Genomic DNA, 13,756 nt, shown 5'->3' with positions numbered 1-13,756 from the left:
AAACCCCGTTTTAACCCCGCCCCCCGCCCCCCCCCCCCTCAAACGCGCCAAAATCGCGCACACGGCCAGTGGCAGAATTACAGCGCCTCTGAAGGTAAGTTTTGTAACATACCTAGTATATTCATGAGAGTAAATGGCCCAAATCAACAATCTATTCTAATCTTAATTCTTGCACAGCATTTATCTGAAAACACAAAGTACTTGTAACAGATGGTTTTCTGTTCATTCATGGAACATTAGATCACTGATCAGTTACAACCACGGGCTAAAAACAAACCTTGTGCCATCAAGAGAAAAGGTTGCTATCCAAGCAGCACACTTGGAACCTGTTAAGCATCATGACAAAACATAAAGGACAGGAGATATGCAAGTCACGTCATGGCCGTCCGAAGGGGGGGGGGGGGGGGTGCGTTGGGTGCGTTCGCACACCCTTTTTTTCCACAGAGTAAGAAAAATTCCTGAGGAAAATACATTTGGAGCGCAATCAGCGTTTACCCGTTGGGAGAAGCCAGTGACGCAGTAGGGACGTAACATGATGCTGTCTCTCCGCGTGTGCGCAGTGGGTCCGGGCGGGATCAGATCAGATCAATTTTCACTCCAACAAACAGACTGGTGTCATTGTATTGAAGTTTGGTGATATAAAGTTGGGGGCGGGGGGAGGAAATAATTTGTGACGAGAAGACAAAATCCTGTAAGAGGATAAAAACAGGTTGTGTTACTGGCAAAATTACTGGAGATGGACTCCAATGAGAGGAAATTTGGCAGGAAGGACAGAACAGAACATGCCATCATATTTTTCCTTAAGATTTAAGCATCAGTTAGGACTTAGTTGCTCTAGCAGCTCTTTAATAATCACTAATCTAACCAAAGATATCTATATTTAATATAAGACAGGAAAAAAATTTCAGAACGCTTTTCTGCATTCTATGTAAATATTTTATCAAATTATGTTTTGCCCGAGTTAATCTACTTATACCTTAGGAAAACAAAGCTCATTGTTCTGTTAAAAGATCAATACTTTTGATGGGCTAGAATTCATATTATATATTATGGATGACCTTCTGCATCAATACACAGATTATCAAATCAAACTCCTTTAATCGTATGAACATTGAATTTTCCAACTTTAGGTAACCTCTACAAAACAGTCCCACCTCCCCTTTCTCCCCCATAAACCACCCTTTCTTTTCTTTGGTACAAACAGTATCTATTGTTCCTTCCTACACTACTTCTTTAACTACTTCTGGTTAGAGGTTGGCAAATATTGAAAAAAAGGAAATTAGGAAATACTGCAACTCAGTTTGTGCAGAGATATGAAATAAACTGGTTTAGTAATATCGAGTGAGGAACAGAAGATATAATTCCCCCACCTTTCCTGCATGGAATTTTTATCCACTTGAGAAAGAGATTCAAGGACACAAACATCTTTCAAATAAAACACACACAATCTCTAAGGCAGACCCAGACCATCAAGTGTGGCATCCAAGAATATTACTAGACGAAGTGGGACCCGCTGGGTCTCATGTTCACACGGGAGGGTTGGTCCCCCAATATTCCACTCCACCAATTCCAATATTGGTGGTCAGTGGGGGAGGGGGGGGGGTGGTTTCTGGAGCACTAGTATGGGTGTTGTGGGATGAAGGGACTGGTTTCCAGAGGGGTAGTATGGACATTGTGGGCCAAATGGATTCTTGGGGTGGCCGCTCAGTCACTCAAGCCTGATGTGCTGGCAGCTCACTCAAGGCTGGTGGGCTGGCAGTTGACTCACGGCTATTTCTTAAAATACCATTTCAAGCAAGGTGCAAGGCCACCAAATTCAAATGCAGTTTCTTAACCATTTCAAGCTGGGTGCAAGGCCACCGAATTCAAGTACAATTTCACACCACATCAGGCAAGGTGCAAGGCCACCAAATTCAGGTGCAGTTTCCTACCACTTCAAGCAGGGTGCAAAGCCACCAAATTAGTGCAGTTTCCGACCACTTTAAGCAGGGTGCAAGGCTACCAAACTCAAGTGCAGTTTCCTACCACTTCAAGCCGGGTGCACAGCCACCAAACTCAAGTGCAGTTTCCTGCCACTTCAAGCAGAGTGCAAGGCCACCAAATTCAAGTGCAGTTTCATACCACTTCAAGCAGGGTGCAAGGCCACCAAATTCAAGTGCAGTTTCGTACCACATCAAGCAGGGTGCGAGATAAACAAATTCAAGTGCAGTTTCATGCCATTTCAAGCAGGGTGCAAGGCCACCAATTTCAAGTGCAGTTTCCAACCACTTCAAGCAGGGTGCAAGGCCACCAAACTCAAGTGCAGTTTCATGCCACTTCAAGCTGGGTGCAAGGCCACCAAATTCAAGTGCAGTTTCGTTCCACTTCAAGCACGGTGCAAGGCCACCAAATTCAAGTGCAGTTTCATACCACTTCAAGCAGGGTGCAAGGCCACAAAAATCAAGTGCAGTTTCATACCATTTCGAGCAGGGTGCAAGGCCACAAAATTCAAGTGCAGTTTCATACCATTTCATGCAGGGTGCAAGGCCACCAAATTCAAAAGCAGTTTCATTCCATTTTATGCAGGGTGCAAGGCCACCACATACAAATGCAGTTGTGATCTCTCCCTCCCCCATCTTGCAGAGACTGAGCCACACCCTCACTTCCGGGTTTTATAATCCCACCCCCATCCCACCAGAAGGGGCATGGCCTTCATGGCGCGATTGACGGGAGAGAGATTCTCAAAAAATTTTAAACACTAATAACACTTTTATTTTTCATTGATGGGAAAATATCCTCTACACCTGATGAGCGGAGGGAGACTGAGTAAGATGGCCAAAAATCACAGCCGTAAATGGTAGCATTTTATCTAAAATCAATATACAGTGCAAACAAGAAGTCGTCAAGTTACCACCAACAACAACAGCCATTTGCAGTGCTTCACTTCAACCACCACCAACAACAGCCATTTGCAGTGCTTCACTTCAAACCAACAACCACCACCAACAGCTATTTGCAGCGCTTCACTTCAAACCAACCACCACCAACAGCTATTTGCAGTGCTTCACCTCAAATCACATTAAGGGCACTCAAGGTCAGTAAAACCACACTCACAGTTTAGTAGACATGTGCTCAGTGTTAACCACATCTCAGACTGAGAGACATGACCCTCTCGCTCCTCCATCTTGCAGTAACTGACTGAGGCACTCAACACTTCTGTGTTTTATAGTCCCTCCGGAAAGACCGTGGCCTTCAAGAGAGAGAATCTCAACATTTTTTAAACACAAATAACTCTTTTATTTTTCATCGATGGGAAAAATCCTCTTGCCCTGCGAGTGAGATGGCCAAAAATCACAGCCATAAGTGGCAGCGTTTTTTTCTAAAATCGATATCCAGAACAACAGGAAGTGGTCAAGATCAGACTTTTAGTACTATAGATTTGCAAATAATGAGATTCTGAATAAAAATCGTATTTGAATAAAGTACAATCCAAAAGAAACAACAGTAGTCTCAAACACTGCCAGAAAATAAATCAAGGCCCAGAACCAAATCAAAATCCACCACAAACCAACTTATAATACAGGAGATAGCTATTTGACCATCATGTTAATGCTGGCTGCCAGCAGAGCAATCACATCAGTCCCATTCCTTCTCATCTTCCTGGAGCTTGCAGGCCTTCTCATATGACCATCACCTCTTTCTCCTCTATCTTCTCTATCTTCTCTTTGATTCTCTAGTTACTAACCTAGATTGAGGGGTAGTTTACAGTAGCCAAATAGTGACATTTTGCAGATGTAAGAGGGAAACGCAATGCACCTGAAGAAAACCCACACAGTCACAGGGAGAACATGCAAATTCTAATATTCAGCACCAGTGATCTGTATCTAAACAGGTCTCGGGAGCTGAGACAGAAGGACTAAGTGCTGCCCCACTGGGTCTCCCAGACAGGCAAAACCAATATCAAAAGATGAAATTAAAAGACTATAAAACCTACAATCTGAAAAGATAGTCTACCCCCTTTCCAAATGGAAACATGCCTCATACAACATTTAGTTTTGTTGTCTTGTGTTATTGATGAGCTTTTAATTAAAATCAAAACATTTTCAAAGCCATTTACTTCAGTCAGAGAAAAAGAAAGATGCCCAGAGAGCACCTTTTAAAATATTTTGGTACATTTTTGTGATTGCTCAAACTTGAAATTTTCATCAATGTTTAACAATTCATCATCAGTAATTTTCCTTCTCACAATCCACAATTGTATTTGAATGTTGTCTCGATTCTAGTCGACGGCTATCGTATGAAATTGATCATTGGAATGTGAGCTGCAGGACATTTGTATAGCACGTATGATGGCAGAAATATGATAAGTGTGGTTACAAACGAGGAGAATCATTACAGATAAATTATTTTCAACAAACCATCCTCGCATTTCTTTACTTTTAAGATCAACTAGACCAAGTGCAGATCCGTTGGGTCTGATCCCCCAACGTGTGGTTGCGGGGTGGAGGGGGGGGGGGGCAGCATGCGGCCTCACACACACAAACTACCCCCCCCCCCGCACACATGCTAACTACCCCCCTTGATATTATATTAATATTATTAATTTGCTCCTTTTACCCCATAACCGCCCTATCCACTGACACATAGCCCCCAACTCGCAGGCGCGTTTAGAGAGGGAGGGAGGGGGAGGGGTAGAGAGTGAGAGCAGAGAGAGAATGGGGAGAGACAGAGAGAAAGGGGCAGATACAGAAGGGCAAGAGACAGAGGGAGGGGGGGGTGGAGGGGAGGAGGAGAGGAAGGGTGGGGGAGGGGGGAGGGTGGGGGAGGAGGGGTGAGAGATGGGAGGAGAGAGAGAGAGGGGAGGAGAGAGAGGCTGAGAGGGGGGAAGAGAAGGGGGGAGAGGGGGGGAAGGGAGCGGGAGAGGTGGGGGGAGGAGACAGGAGGAGGGAGGGCAGGAGGGAGATGGGGTAGGGGAGAGAGTGTGAAGAGTGTGGAGGGAGGGGGGAGAGGGGAAAGAGTGGGGAGGGAGGGGGAGAGTGGGAGGGAGAGGGGTGGTGGCAGTCCATCTATTCCCCACTCCCTAACACCCTCACTCCTCTCCCTCTATTCCCACAATCTCTCTCCTCACCTCCCCCATTCCCCCCTCTCCCACACTACTTCTTCCTCTCCCTCAATCCTCCCACTCCCCCTCTTCACCTCCCCAGGATCTCGCCTGTCCTCCGGATCTCCAGAACTTGCTCGTTCAGAGAGGAACACAGAACTGGGAGGAGTCAGAGAGCCAAATGCCAGCGAGCGTCGGGGGGTGGGGGTGTTGACATAACTCGGCCTCGCGACGCCCGCAGCCGTTGATAACTGCCAGCTGACAACAGCCCTTTAAAGCCGCTAAGGCAAGACGCGTTCGCCCAGGAGCAAGCGTTCACAGCAAAGCACCGGCTTCAGACTCTCTGGAAACCCACAGCTGGAATGAGCGCGCAGGGGATGGGAGGGGCTTTGTGAGCTGCGCCGGCTGTGAGGAGAAAGTTCAGCGGTAGCGGAACGGAACTGCAGAACTTATGAGGAGAAGTTCAGCACATGATGAGTAGCTGCCCCGAGATCTGTAGAACAAAGAAGCTATAGCGGAATGGAACTGTAGAATCTTTGTTCTGCAGAACTTTCTCGATCTTTCTGCGCATTTTAATCCACAGCGGTGGGGGGCGGGGCCTGGATTGGTGGGCATGTGGGCATTGTGACGTCAACAGTTGGTGAGCGGCGTTTATATTTTAAAAATTGAGTTTTGTGATCAATTTTATTCAAAATCTGGGGAAATAATTGACCAAGGAGTGGATTTGTGAACTCGCAAGTTAAATCCCCACCGAAATTGTAAAAGTCTCCGCGTTTTTACGTCTGGTTTTCGAGGAGATGCATTTCACATGCAAATTAACACACACATCCACACAGACACAGAGTTTTAAAAGTATAGAGATGTAAAGTAGCTTACTGTTTCTTCTCCAGGTTCAAAGCCAAAAATATTCCTTCGCTTCACGATAAGAAGATCACGATCATCATTGTCATCAAAAGCATCATCATCAATGCACTGGAATGTGGCTGCTACTTTACTCTCCACATCATCTCTTGGATTATTATGGCCAATGGAATTTTCATCCACGCAACATACATTTTTCTTGGCTGTTATTTTATCTTTGGATTTCTTTGGGGCCTCTTGTTCAGAAGTGTGTTCCCGAAATTGAGCCTTAAAGTCTTCCAATTCCTCATCAGCTTCTTCGTGTGAGCTTTCTGTTGCAATATCATTCATAACTGCTGACTCATTATCTTGTACTATACTGTTTATAGAAGGCATTTCTCTTTCTTTTTGTGCTCTCTGAAGAAATCTAATTCGAGGAGGAACAGCAAGACCCAGGGAGCTGTAATGGGAGATTGCATGTTTATCAGCTTGGTTTTACATAATAAAGCATAATAAAGCATAATGGAACATTCAAGTTCAAGTTCAAGTTCAAGTTTATTGTCATGTGTCCCTGATAGGACAATGAAATTCTTGCTTTGCTTCAGCACACAGAACATAATAGGCATTGACTACAAAACACATGAATAAATAAACTGATAAAGTGCAAAATAACAGATAATGGGTTATTAATGTTCAGAGTTTTGTCCGAGCCAGGTTTAATAGCCTGATGGCTGTGGGGAAGTAGCTATTCCTGAACCTGGTCGTTGCAGTCTTCAGGCTCCTGTACCTTCTACCTGAAGGTAGCAGGGAGATGAGTGTGTGGCCAGGATGGTGTGGGTCTTTGATGATACTGCCAGCCTTTTTGAGGCAGCGACTTCGATAAATCCCCTCTATGGAAGGAAGGTCAGAGCCGATGATGGACTGGGCAGTGTTTACTACTTTTTGTAGTCTCTTCCTCTCCAGGGCACTCAAGTTGCCGAACCAAGCCACGATGCAACCGGTCAGCATGCTCTCTACTGTGCACCTGTAGAAGTTAGAGAGAGTCCTCCTTGTCAAACCGACTCTCCGTAATCTTCTCAGGAAGTAGAGGCGCTGATGTGCTTTCTTGATAATTGCATCAGTGTTCTCAGAGCTACATGTTGGAAGATCTGAAGTGCTAGAGCAACTCAGCGGGTCAGGCAGCATCTCTGAACATGGATAGGTGACATTTTGTGTCAGGCCCCTTCTTCAGATCGTTCCTCTGGTCCTACATGTTGTTTATGCTCCATTTAGGTCACCTCATGTACTACTTTGTCAGCATAAATCTCCCTTCCTTACCTTGTATACTTATCTTCACTCATCTTGAATCTATTACATTCACTTCACCTACTTATTGTGGTCAGTATCCAGCAACTCCAGATGACAAACAAGACTATTTAAGAAAGAGTCTACTCTCCCCTACCTCCCATTCCCACAGAAGATTCAAGATTATTTAATGACCACACAGTCAAGCTGGTGGAATTCATGTTCAGTACAGGATTTTACACAATAAGCTGATTCCAGTCATGCAGACATACAGTTTGTGGTACAGAAAAACACAGTTAGCAGAACATAACATAACATAAAACACAGACAACATACAGTATACAGTACATGCACGGGGTAGCTTTGAGATATTATCATAGAGTGTTCAGAGTTCGAATTGCATATGGGTAGAAACTGTTTTTGAATCGTGATGTTTTGGCAGGCAGTGAGCTCTCTGAGGGCAGCAGGTGGAAGATGTGGTGAGCTGGGTGGGAGGGATCGGAAATGATTTTCTTCACCCTTGACACGGACCGTTTGAGATTGAGTGATTCTATTGATGGGAGGGGGGTGCTGATGATTTTGGATGCTTTGTTGACAATGCGCTGTAGTTTATTACGGGAGTGAGTGTCCAAACTGCTGTACCAAACTGTTATTGATGAAGTGAGCATGCTTTGGATGATGGCTGTGTAAAATCGGATTAGGAGATGTTTCCTCACTCTGAACTTCTTGAGCTGGCGGAGAAAGAAGAGTCTTTGGTTGGCTTTTTTATAAATGTGATCTGAGTTGGTTTTCCATTTGAGGTTATTGCTTATGTGAGTGCCAAGAAATTTGAATGAGTCAGTGGTGGATATGGGTTCGCCGGAGATGAGTAGGGGGTCTTGGGTTGTGCCTTTCGTCTGAGGTCGATGATAAGTTCATGGGTTTTTGATGTGTTGAGTAGGAGGTTATTGTCTGTGCACCAAGTGACTGCTTTGTGTGTTTGAGTGCGGTATTCTGTTTCGTTGTTGTTAGAGATGAGACCTTTGATGGTTGTGTCGTCTGCGTATTTGTATATTTTGACTGAACTATACTGGGATGCGAGTTGATTTGTATAGAGTGAGAATAACCAGGGTGACAAGACGCAGCCCTGAGGGGCTCCTGTACTGAGGTGCAGAGGGTGAGATGTGGTGTTGTGTATCTTCACCCTTTGTTGTCTGTTCCAAAGGAAGCTATGGATCCAGTGACAGATGCAGGGGTCATGTCCGTTAATTTATGCAAGAGTTTAACCGGGTTGATGGAGTTGAATGCAGAACTGAAGTCCATGAACAGGATGCGGGCGTAAGTGTTGGCGGTTTCCAGGTGTTGCAGAGTGTGATGGATGGCCAAGTTGACTGTGTCTTCTACTGACCTGTTGGCTCTATATGCGAATTGATATGGGTCCATGATGGAGGAAGTGCTGGTTTTGAGGTGAGTGAGAATGATGCACTCAAATGACTTCATGGCCATGGATGTGAGGGCAATCGGTCCGTAGTCATTGAGGCAGGATGTTGTGTTAGACTTGGGCACAGGAATGATGGCCTCAAACAGGAATGAAGACCTCAAACAGGAAAAAGCAGTGCAAGAAAAGGGTTTAAGAGGATGGTGATCTTATAGAGGTATAAATAAAGTGAGAGGAATAGATCGAATAAATGCACAGATTTTGTCAAGAGTAGGGTATTCGAGAACCAGAGGACATAGGTTTAAGGAGAGGGGGGGGAAAGATTTAATAGGAACCAGAGGGGCGACCTTTTTTTTTTACACAAAGGGTGGTGGGTATGTGGAACAAACTGCCAGAGGAGGTAGTTGGGCAGGTACTAACAGAACATTTAAGAGACAATTGGACAGGTACATAGATAAAACAGGTTTAGAGGGATATGGCCCAAGCACAGGCAGGTGGAACATGTATATTTGGCATGTTGGTTGGTGTGGGCAAGTTCGGCCGAAGGGCCTGTTTCCACACTATATGTCTCTATGACCAGCCAAGGCCCACTCTTCTCTCACTCCAGCTAAATAATCTTATCTATGCTGCTGTTTCTCGTACGTAAAGATCTTTCCTTTGCTATACCTTAACCCATATAATTGCTTGACTTTGCCATTCCCATTTATTTATTTCACTTCCCACTGTTTCTAAATTCTTGCCAATTTGTTTGCCACAAAAATAGAGAGTGAACAAATATCATCAGTTAAGCCCTCACCCTACTTCTTTACCAAATGAATTCAATTTGGTTCCCAATGAACAAATCTGGCCTTCTGGGCTCTTTGCGGTACCTATGAGGGCTTGGACAACAAATGAGCAGCACCGTGGCACAGTGGTAGAGTTGTTGCCTCACAGCACCAGAGACCTGGGGTTCAATCCTGACAACAGATGCTGTCTGCACGGAGTTTGCTCGTTCTCCCTGTGACCGCATGGGTTTTCTCAGGGTGCTCCAGTTTCCATCCACATTCCAGGTTTGTAGGTTAATTGGATGCTATAAATTGTCCCAGGTGTGTAGGATATAATAGTGTATGGGGAGAGCTGGTCAGCGCGGACTCGGCAGGCTGAAGGGCCAGTTTTCATGCTGTGACTCTAAACTTAAACAAGAGGGCATTAGTGGATCAAAATAAAGCTAAAGCCTGTATGCAAGTCAGTCGGAGTGGATGGGAGGGGGTGCTGGGGGGGGAGGGGGGGGGGTGGTATTTGTAGTTGGGTCACAGAAATTCTAGCCACAAAATTACTTGGTAGGAATAAAAGCAGAGCTAGCATGCCTCCAGGTTCTGTACACTTCGAAAGCTGACATGGACTTTGTCCCTCTCAATGTCATAAACACATTAAATTCAACTAAATACGATTAAAAACTTCCAAATAAAATTATAAACAATCTTGTTTTTAAGCAAATAATTCCACAACAACAAAAAGCTGTAAAATTCAATATTTAATCTCTTCATGCCAAATAAAAATCTAGTCTTTTCTGAATCTATAGATAAGGTGAATACAGATTATTTTATCCAGGGTAGGGAAATCAGGGGAATCAATAGCCAGAGAACATAGGTTTAAGGTGAGAGAGGGAAGTTTTAATAGGACCCTGAGGGGCACCTTTATCACACAAGAGGATGGTGGGTATAAGTAAGTGAGTTTTATTTATATAGCACGTTTTAAGTCAACTCGCATTGACACCAAAGTTCTTTACATAAAATAAAAAGTTTCCATACAAACCATAGAAAAAGGTTAAAAAATAAATTTAAAAATGGACACAACACATTATAGAGTTCAACACAAACGTCCCCCCACAGCAGAATCAAATTTTTCCACTGTGGGGAAAGGCACCAGAAAGTTAAGTCCTCTTCCTCTGTGAAGCACCCAAGGTCGGGGCCAATTTGTGGCCTTGCAGCCAGTCCGATAATTTTCAGGGCCCTCTTGCCGTGAAGATGGAACTCCGGCATCGGGTGAAACATTCCTCAGCGGCTTGGAAAGTCTGGAGCGGCTGCCTCCTCCCCGGAGACCGGGGCACTCGTAGTCCTCAGGCCGCGCCGGTTGGAGCTCCGACCCCAGCGAACTCGATCCCAGGCTCCGCGGCGTTCCAAATCCAGCGCCGCCCACGGCCGGACGCCCGCAGCCACAGCTCCGCGATGTTGGGAGTCGGTGGCCACAGCGCTCCGGAGCTTACTGCACGGCGACCCGGTAAGGCATCACCCGCTCCATGATGGTGTCCCAGCGCTGCGCCACCGCCGAAGCTGTAGTCCCGGCCGGTCCCGACAGGAAACGCCGCTCCATTCTCGATGGTAGGCTGCGAGGACGAGGCGAAGAAACAGCTCGGAGGGATGCTGCCTCTCCGACCAGGTAGGGGACTAAGAAATAAAGTTTCCCCCTTCCCCCCCCCCACCCACCACATAAAAGACCTCCAACTAACATTTTTTAACAGGACTTAAAATTTAAAAAAAAAGGTGAAGAGACGGACTGCGGGCAGGCTGCCATACACAGACGGCGCCCACTCCTGCACATCCGCCATCTTGGAACATAAGGAAGGAGCTACCAGTGGAGGTAGTTGAGGCAGGTACTATAACACCTTTAAAGGACACCAGGACAGATAGATGGATATAAAAGATGTGGAGGGATATGGGCCATGCACAGGCAAATGGGACTAGCTTAGATGGGGCATCTTGGTCAGCATGGACAAGTTGGGCCAAAGGGCATGTTTCCATGCTTCCCTGCTATGACTAAGCAAATGATGACAGAGGATCTTGGAGAATGACAGCAAATAAGGTGCTCTTAATGGAACTGGGAGGGCACAACGCTATCACTTGTCACTGAAAGCGGCAATGTTTTCTGTTCTTGGTGAATATTATTCCTCATATGACCTCATTTTCAAACCTCACCACTTAATCTAATAAAATGTTACTTACAAAGCATATTCCTTCAATGTTATTGTGAAAGCATCAAAAACATCTTTGTTCCTCATCAGGTAGACTGACCGCACATAGGACACAAAACACTGCAATGAAGTAGAAAAACAAATATTACATGTTTTGGACATTAAAAACAATTTCAAACTAACAACATCTTTTTTTTCAAGATAGCGAACAAGACATTCAACTCACTGAAAGTGGTTTAGAAGATAGAACACAACACAAGAACAGGCCCTTCAGCTTACAATATGTGCCAAACACAATACCAAGACCATCACTTATCCATCGGCGCATAACCCATATCCCTCCATTCCCTGCATATCCATATGCTTATCCAAAAGTCTCTTAAATGCTGCTAACATATCTATTTCAACCACCACCCCTGGCAGTACGTTCCAGGCACTCACCACCCATTGTGTGAAAACGTTATCCCGCACATCTGCTTTAAACTTTGTCCCTCTCACCTAAAGCTCTCCCTCTAGCATTTGATTTTTCAATCCAGGGAAACAGAATATGACGATCTACCCTTTCTATGCCTGTCATAATTTTCTGTGCGGGTCAACATACAGAAGAGAGTCATAAGCATGTAAAATTCGATAGTCTCCCAAAATGTTACTACTTTAAATATACCAATGCTACTTAACATGACGATTTCCCGTTGTAAAGCAATAATGCCAAATATTAGGTCATAGATAAAGACCCTTTGTGGTCTACAATTTTTGGACTCTGCTGCATCCTACATCAGCAACCCTGTTTGAGACCAGCATGATGACAGCAATTACCCACTGCCATAAGTGTGATAGCTTCCCAATGGGTTCCACAGATTCAAGCTTTGATTTATTATCACACTTGTGTTTATTGGATGGAATTCAGAAAATGTAGTTTAGGTTGGAGATACAGCGTGGATTCAGGCCTTACAGCCCACGGAATCCATGCCAACCAGTGATCCCCATATATTAGCACTGTCCTACAAACTAGGGCCAATTTACAATTTTACCAAAGCCAATTAACCTAAAGTAAGTCTTTAGAATGTGGGAGGAAACCGAAACACCTGGAGAAAACCCACACAGTCAGAGAGGGAACATACAAACTTTGCACAAATAACACCTGTAGTCAGGATCGAACCGGGGTCTCTGGTGCTGCAAGGCAACAGCCATACCAAGGCACCACCATGCGGCAAAATTGTATAAAGTAAAACATTAGTTAACTGATGCACTACCCCCCTTCAGGTGTGAATAAAAGTAATAATCCACGATACTCCTTCTGTTACTGCTTTTACACAAAGTTAATCAAAAACATTAAGAAAGGAAATCACAGTATAAGGTTGTAGGACTCACTCGTTGGGCTCTTTCTTTCAGCTCCTGTTCTTGAGCTAAAAAGGCTTCCAGCTTTGACTGTATATTGGTCAGTTTTGCTGGATTGATTCTGTTTAAAATAAAAATGAATTTAAAAAAAATTAAAAGCTGATAACCCATTGATACCCAATGATATGAAATGCTCCTAAAATCATTTGTTCATAAATATGTCTTGCAGGTTTAATTTTAATTTGTGAAGTTTGTGAACCTTGCAAATATGTGAAAATCAAAGAACTGGAAATCTGAAATAAAAATAGAAAATGCTATAAAAACACTTAGCAGGTCAGACAACACCAATATAAATAGCAGTTAACTCTTCAAGATGGGGACCGTTCACCTGTTGAAGCCTAACAATCAAAAGTTAAATCCAAACAACAAAAAAAGCATTGCCAGATCGGAGGTGCAGGGGCAGCATGGCTATAGAAGGACCAAAGTTAAGAATGGAGGGGACACACGGCAAGTATCAAGTCATTAATGGAGCTGGAGCCAATGTGAATCAATGTGCACTACAATGATGGGCAAACATAACGTAGCTTTTGACAAGCCAAGCTTTATGAAGAGAAGATGAGTTGCCAGCCAGAGATGGAATGGTATCAGGAGTATAATAGCACAAATAATACACTGGGACACAGAGGGGCAATATTTTAAAAGGTTAAAATAGGCAGATGTAGCACTGAAGATATGGTGCACAAGTTCATTTCAGGGTTGCATTGGTGGAAGTCTGCAGGACCAGGAGCAAAGAGCAGGGGAAAATTAGTTTCCCAAATAATCCACCTCAATGCCATATTATTCTACT

The 13,756-nt window shown here is 44.4% G+C and overlaps 1 protein-coding gene across 2 annotated transcripts in view; it reads right to left on the bottom strand.

The window, feature by feature from the left end:
- The window catches only part of ddx10 (DEAD-box helicase 10), a 171,714-nt gene that overhangs the window by 114,650 nt on the left and 43,308 nt on the right, over window positions 1-13,756 (bottom strand). For both annotated transcript variants that reach the window (XM_033022708.1, XM_033022709.1), the window contains exons 11-13: window positions 12,943-13,030; window positions 11,603-11,691; window positions 5,957-6,380 (exon numbers count right to left, since the gene is read on the bottom strand). In XM_033022708.1, the coding sequence (XP_032878599.1) occupies window positions 5,957-6,380; window positions 11,603-11,691; window positions 12,943-13,030 (601 nt within the window). The remainder of the gene's footprint in view (window positions 1-5,956; window positions 6,381-11,602; window positions 11,692-12,942; window positions 13,031-13,756) is intronic.

Source organism: Amblyraja radiata, chromosome 6 (genome assembly GCF_010909765.2).
Source record: "Amblyraja radiata isolate CabotCenter1 chromosome 6, sAmbRad1.1.pri, whole genome shotgun sequence".
In the NCBI taxonomy this organism is placed as follows: domain Eukaryota; kingdom Metazoa; phylum Chordata; class Chondrichthyes; order Rajiformes; family Rajidae; genus Amblyraja; species Amblyraja radiata.
This window is presented reverse-complemented; position numbering and strand designations above follow the sequence as displayed.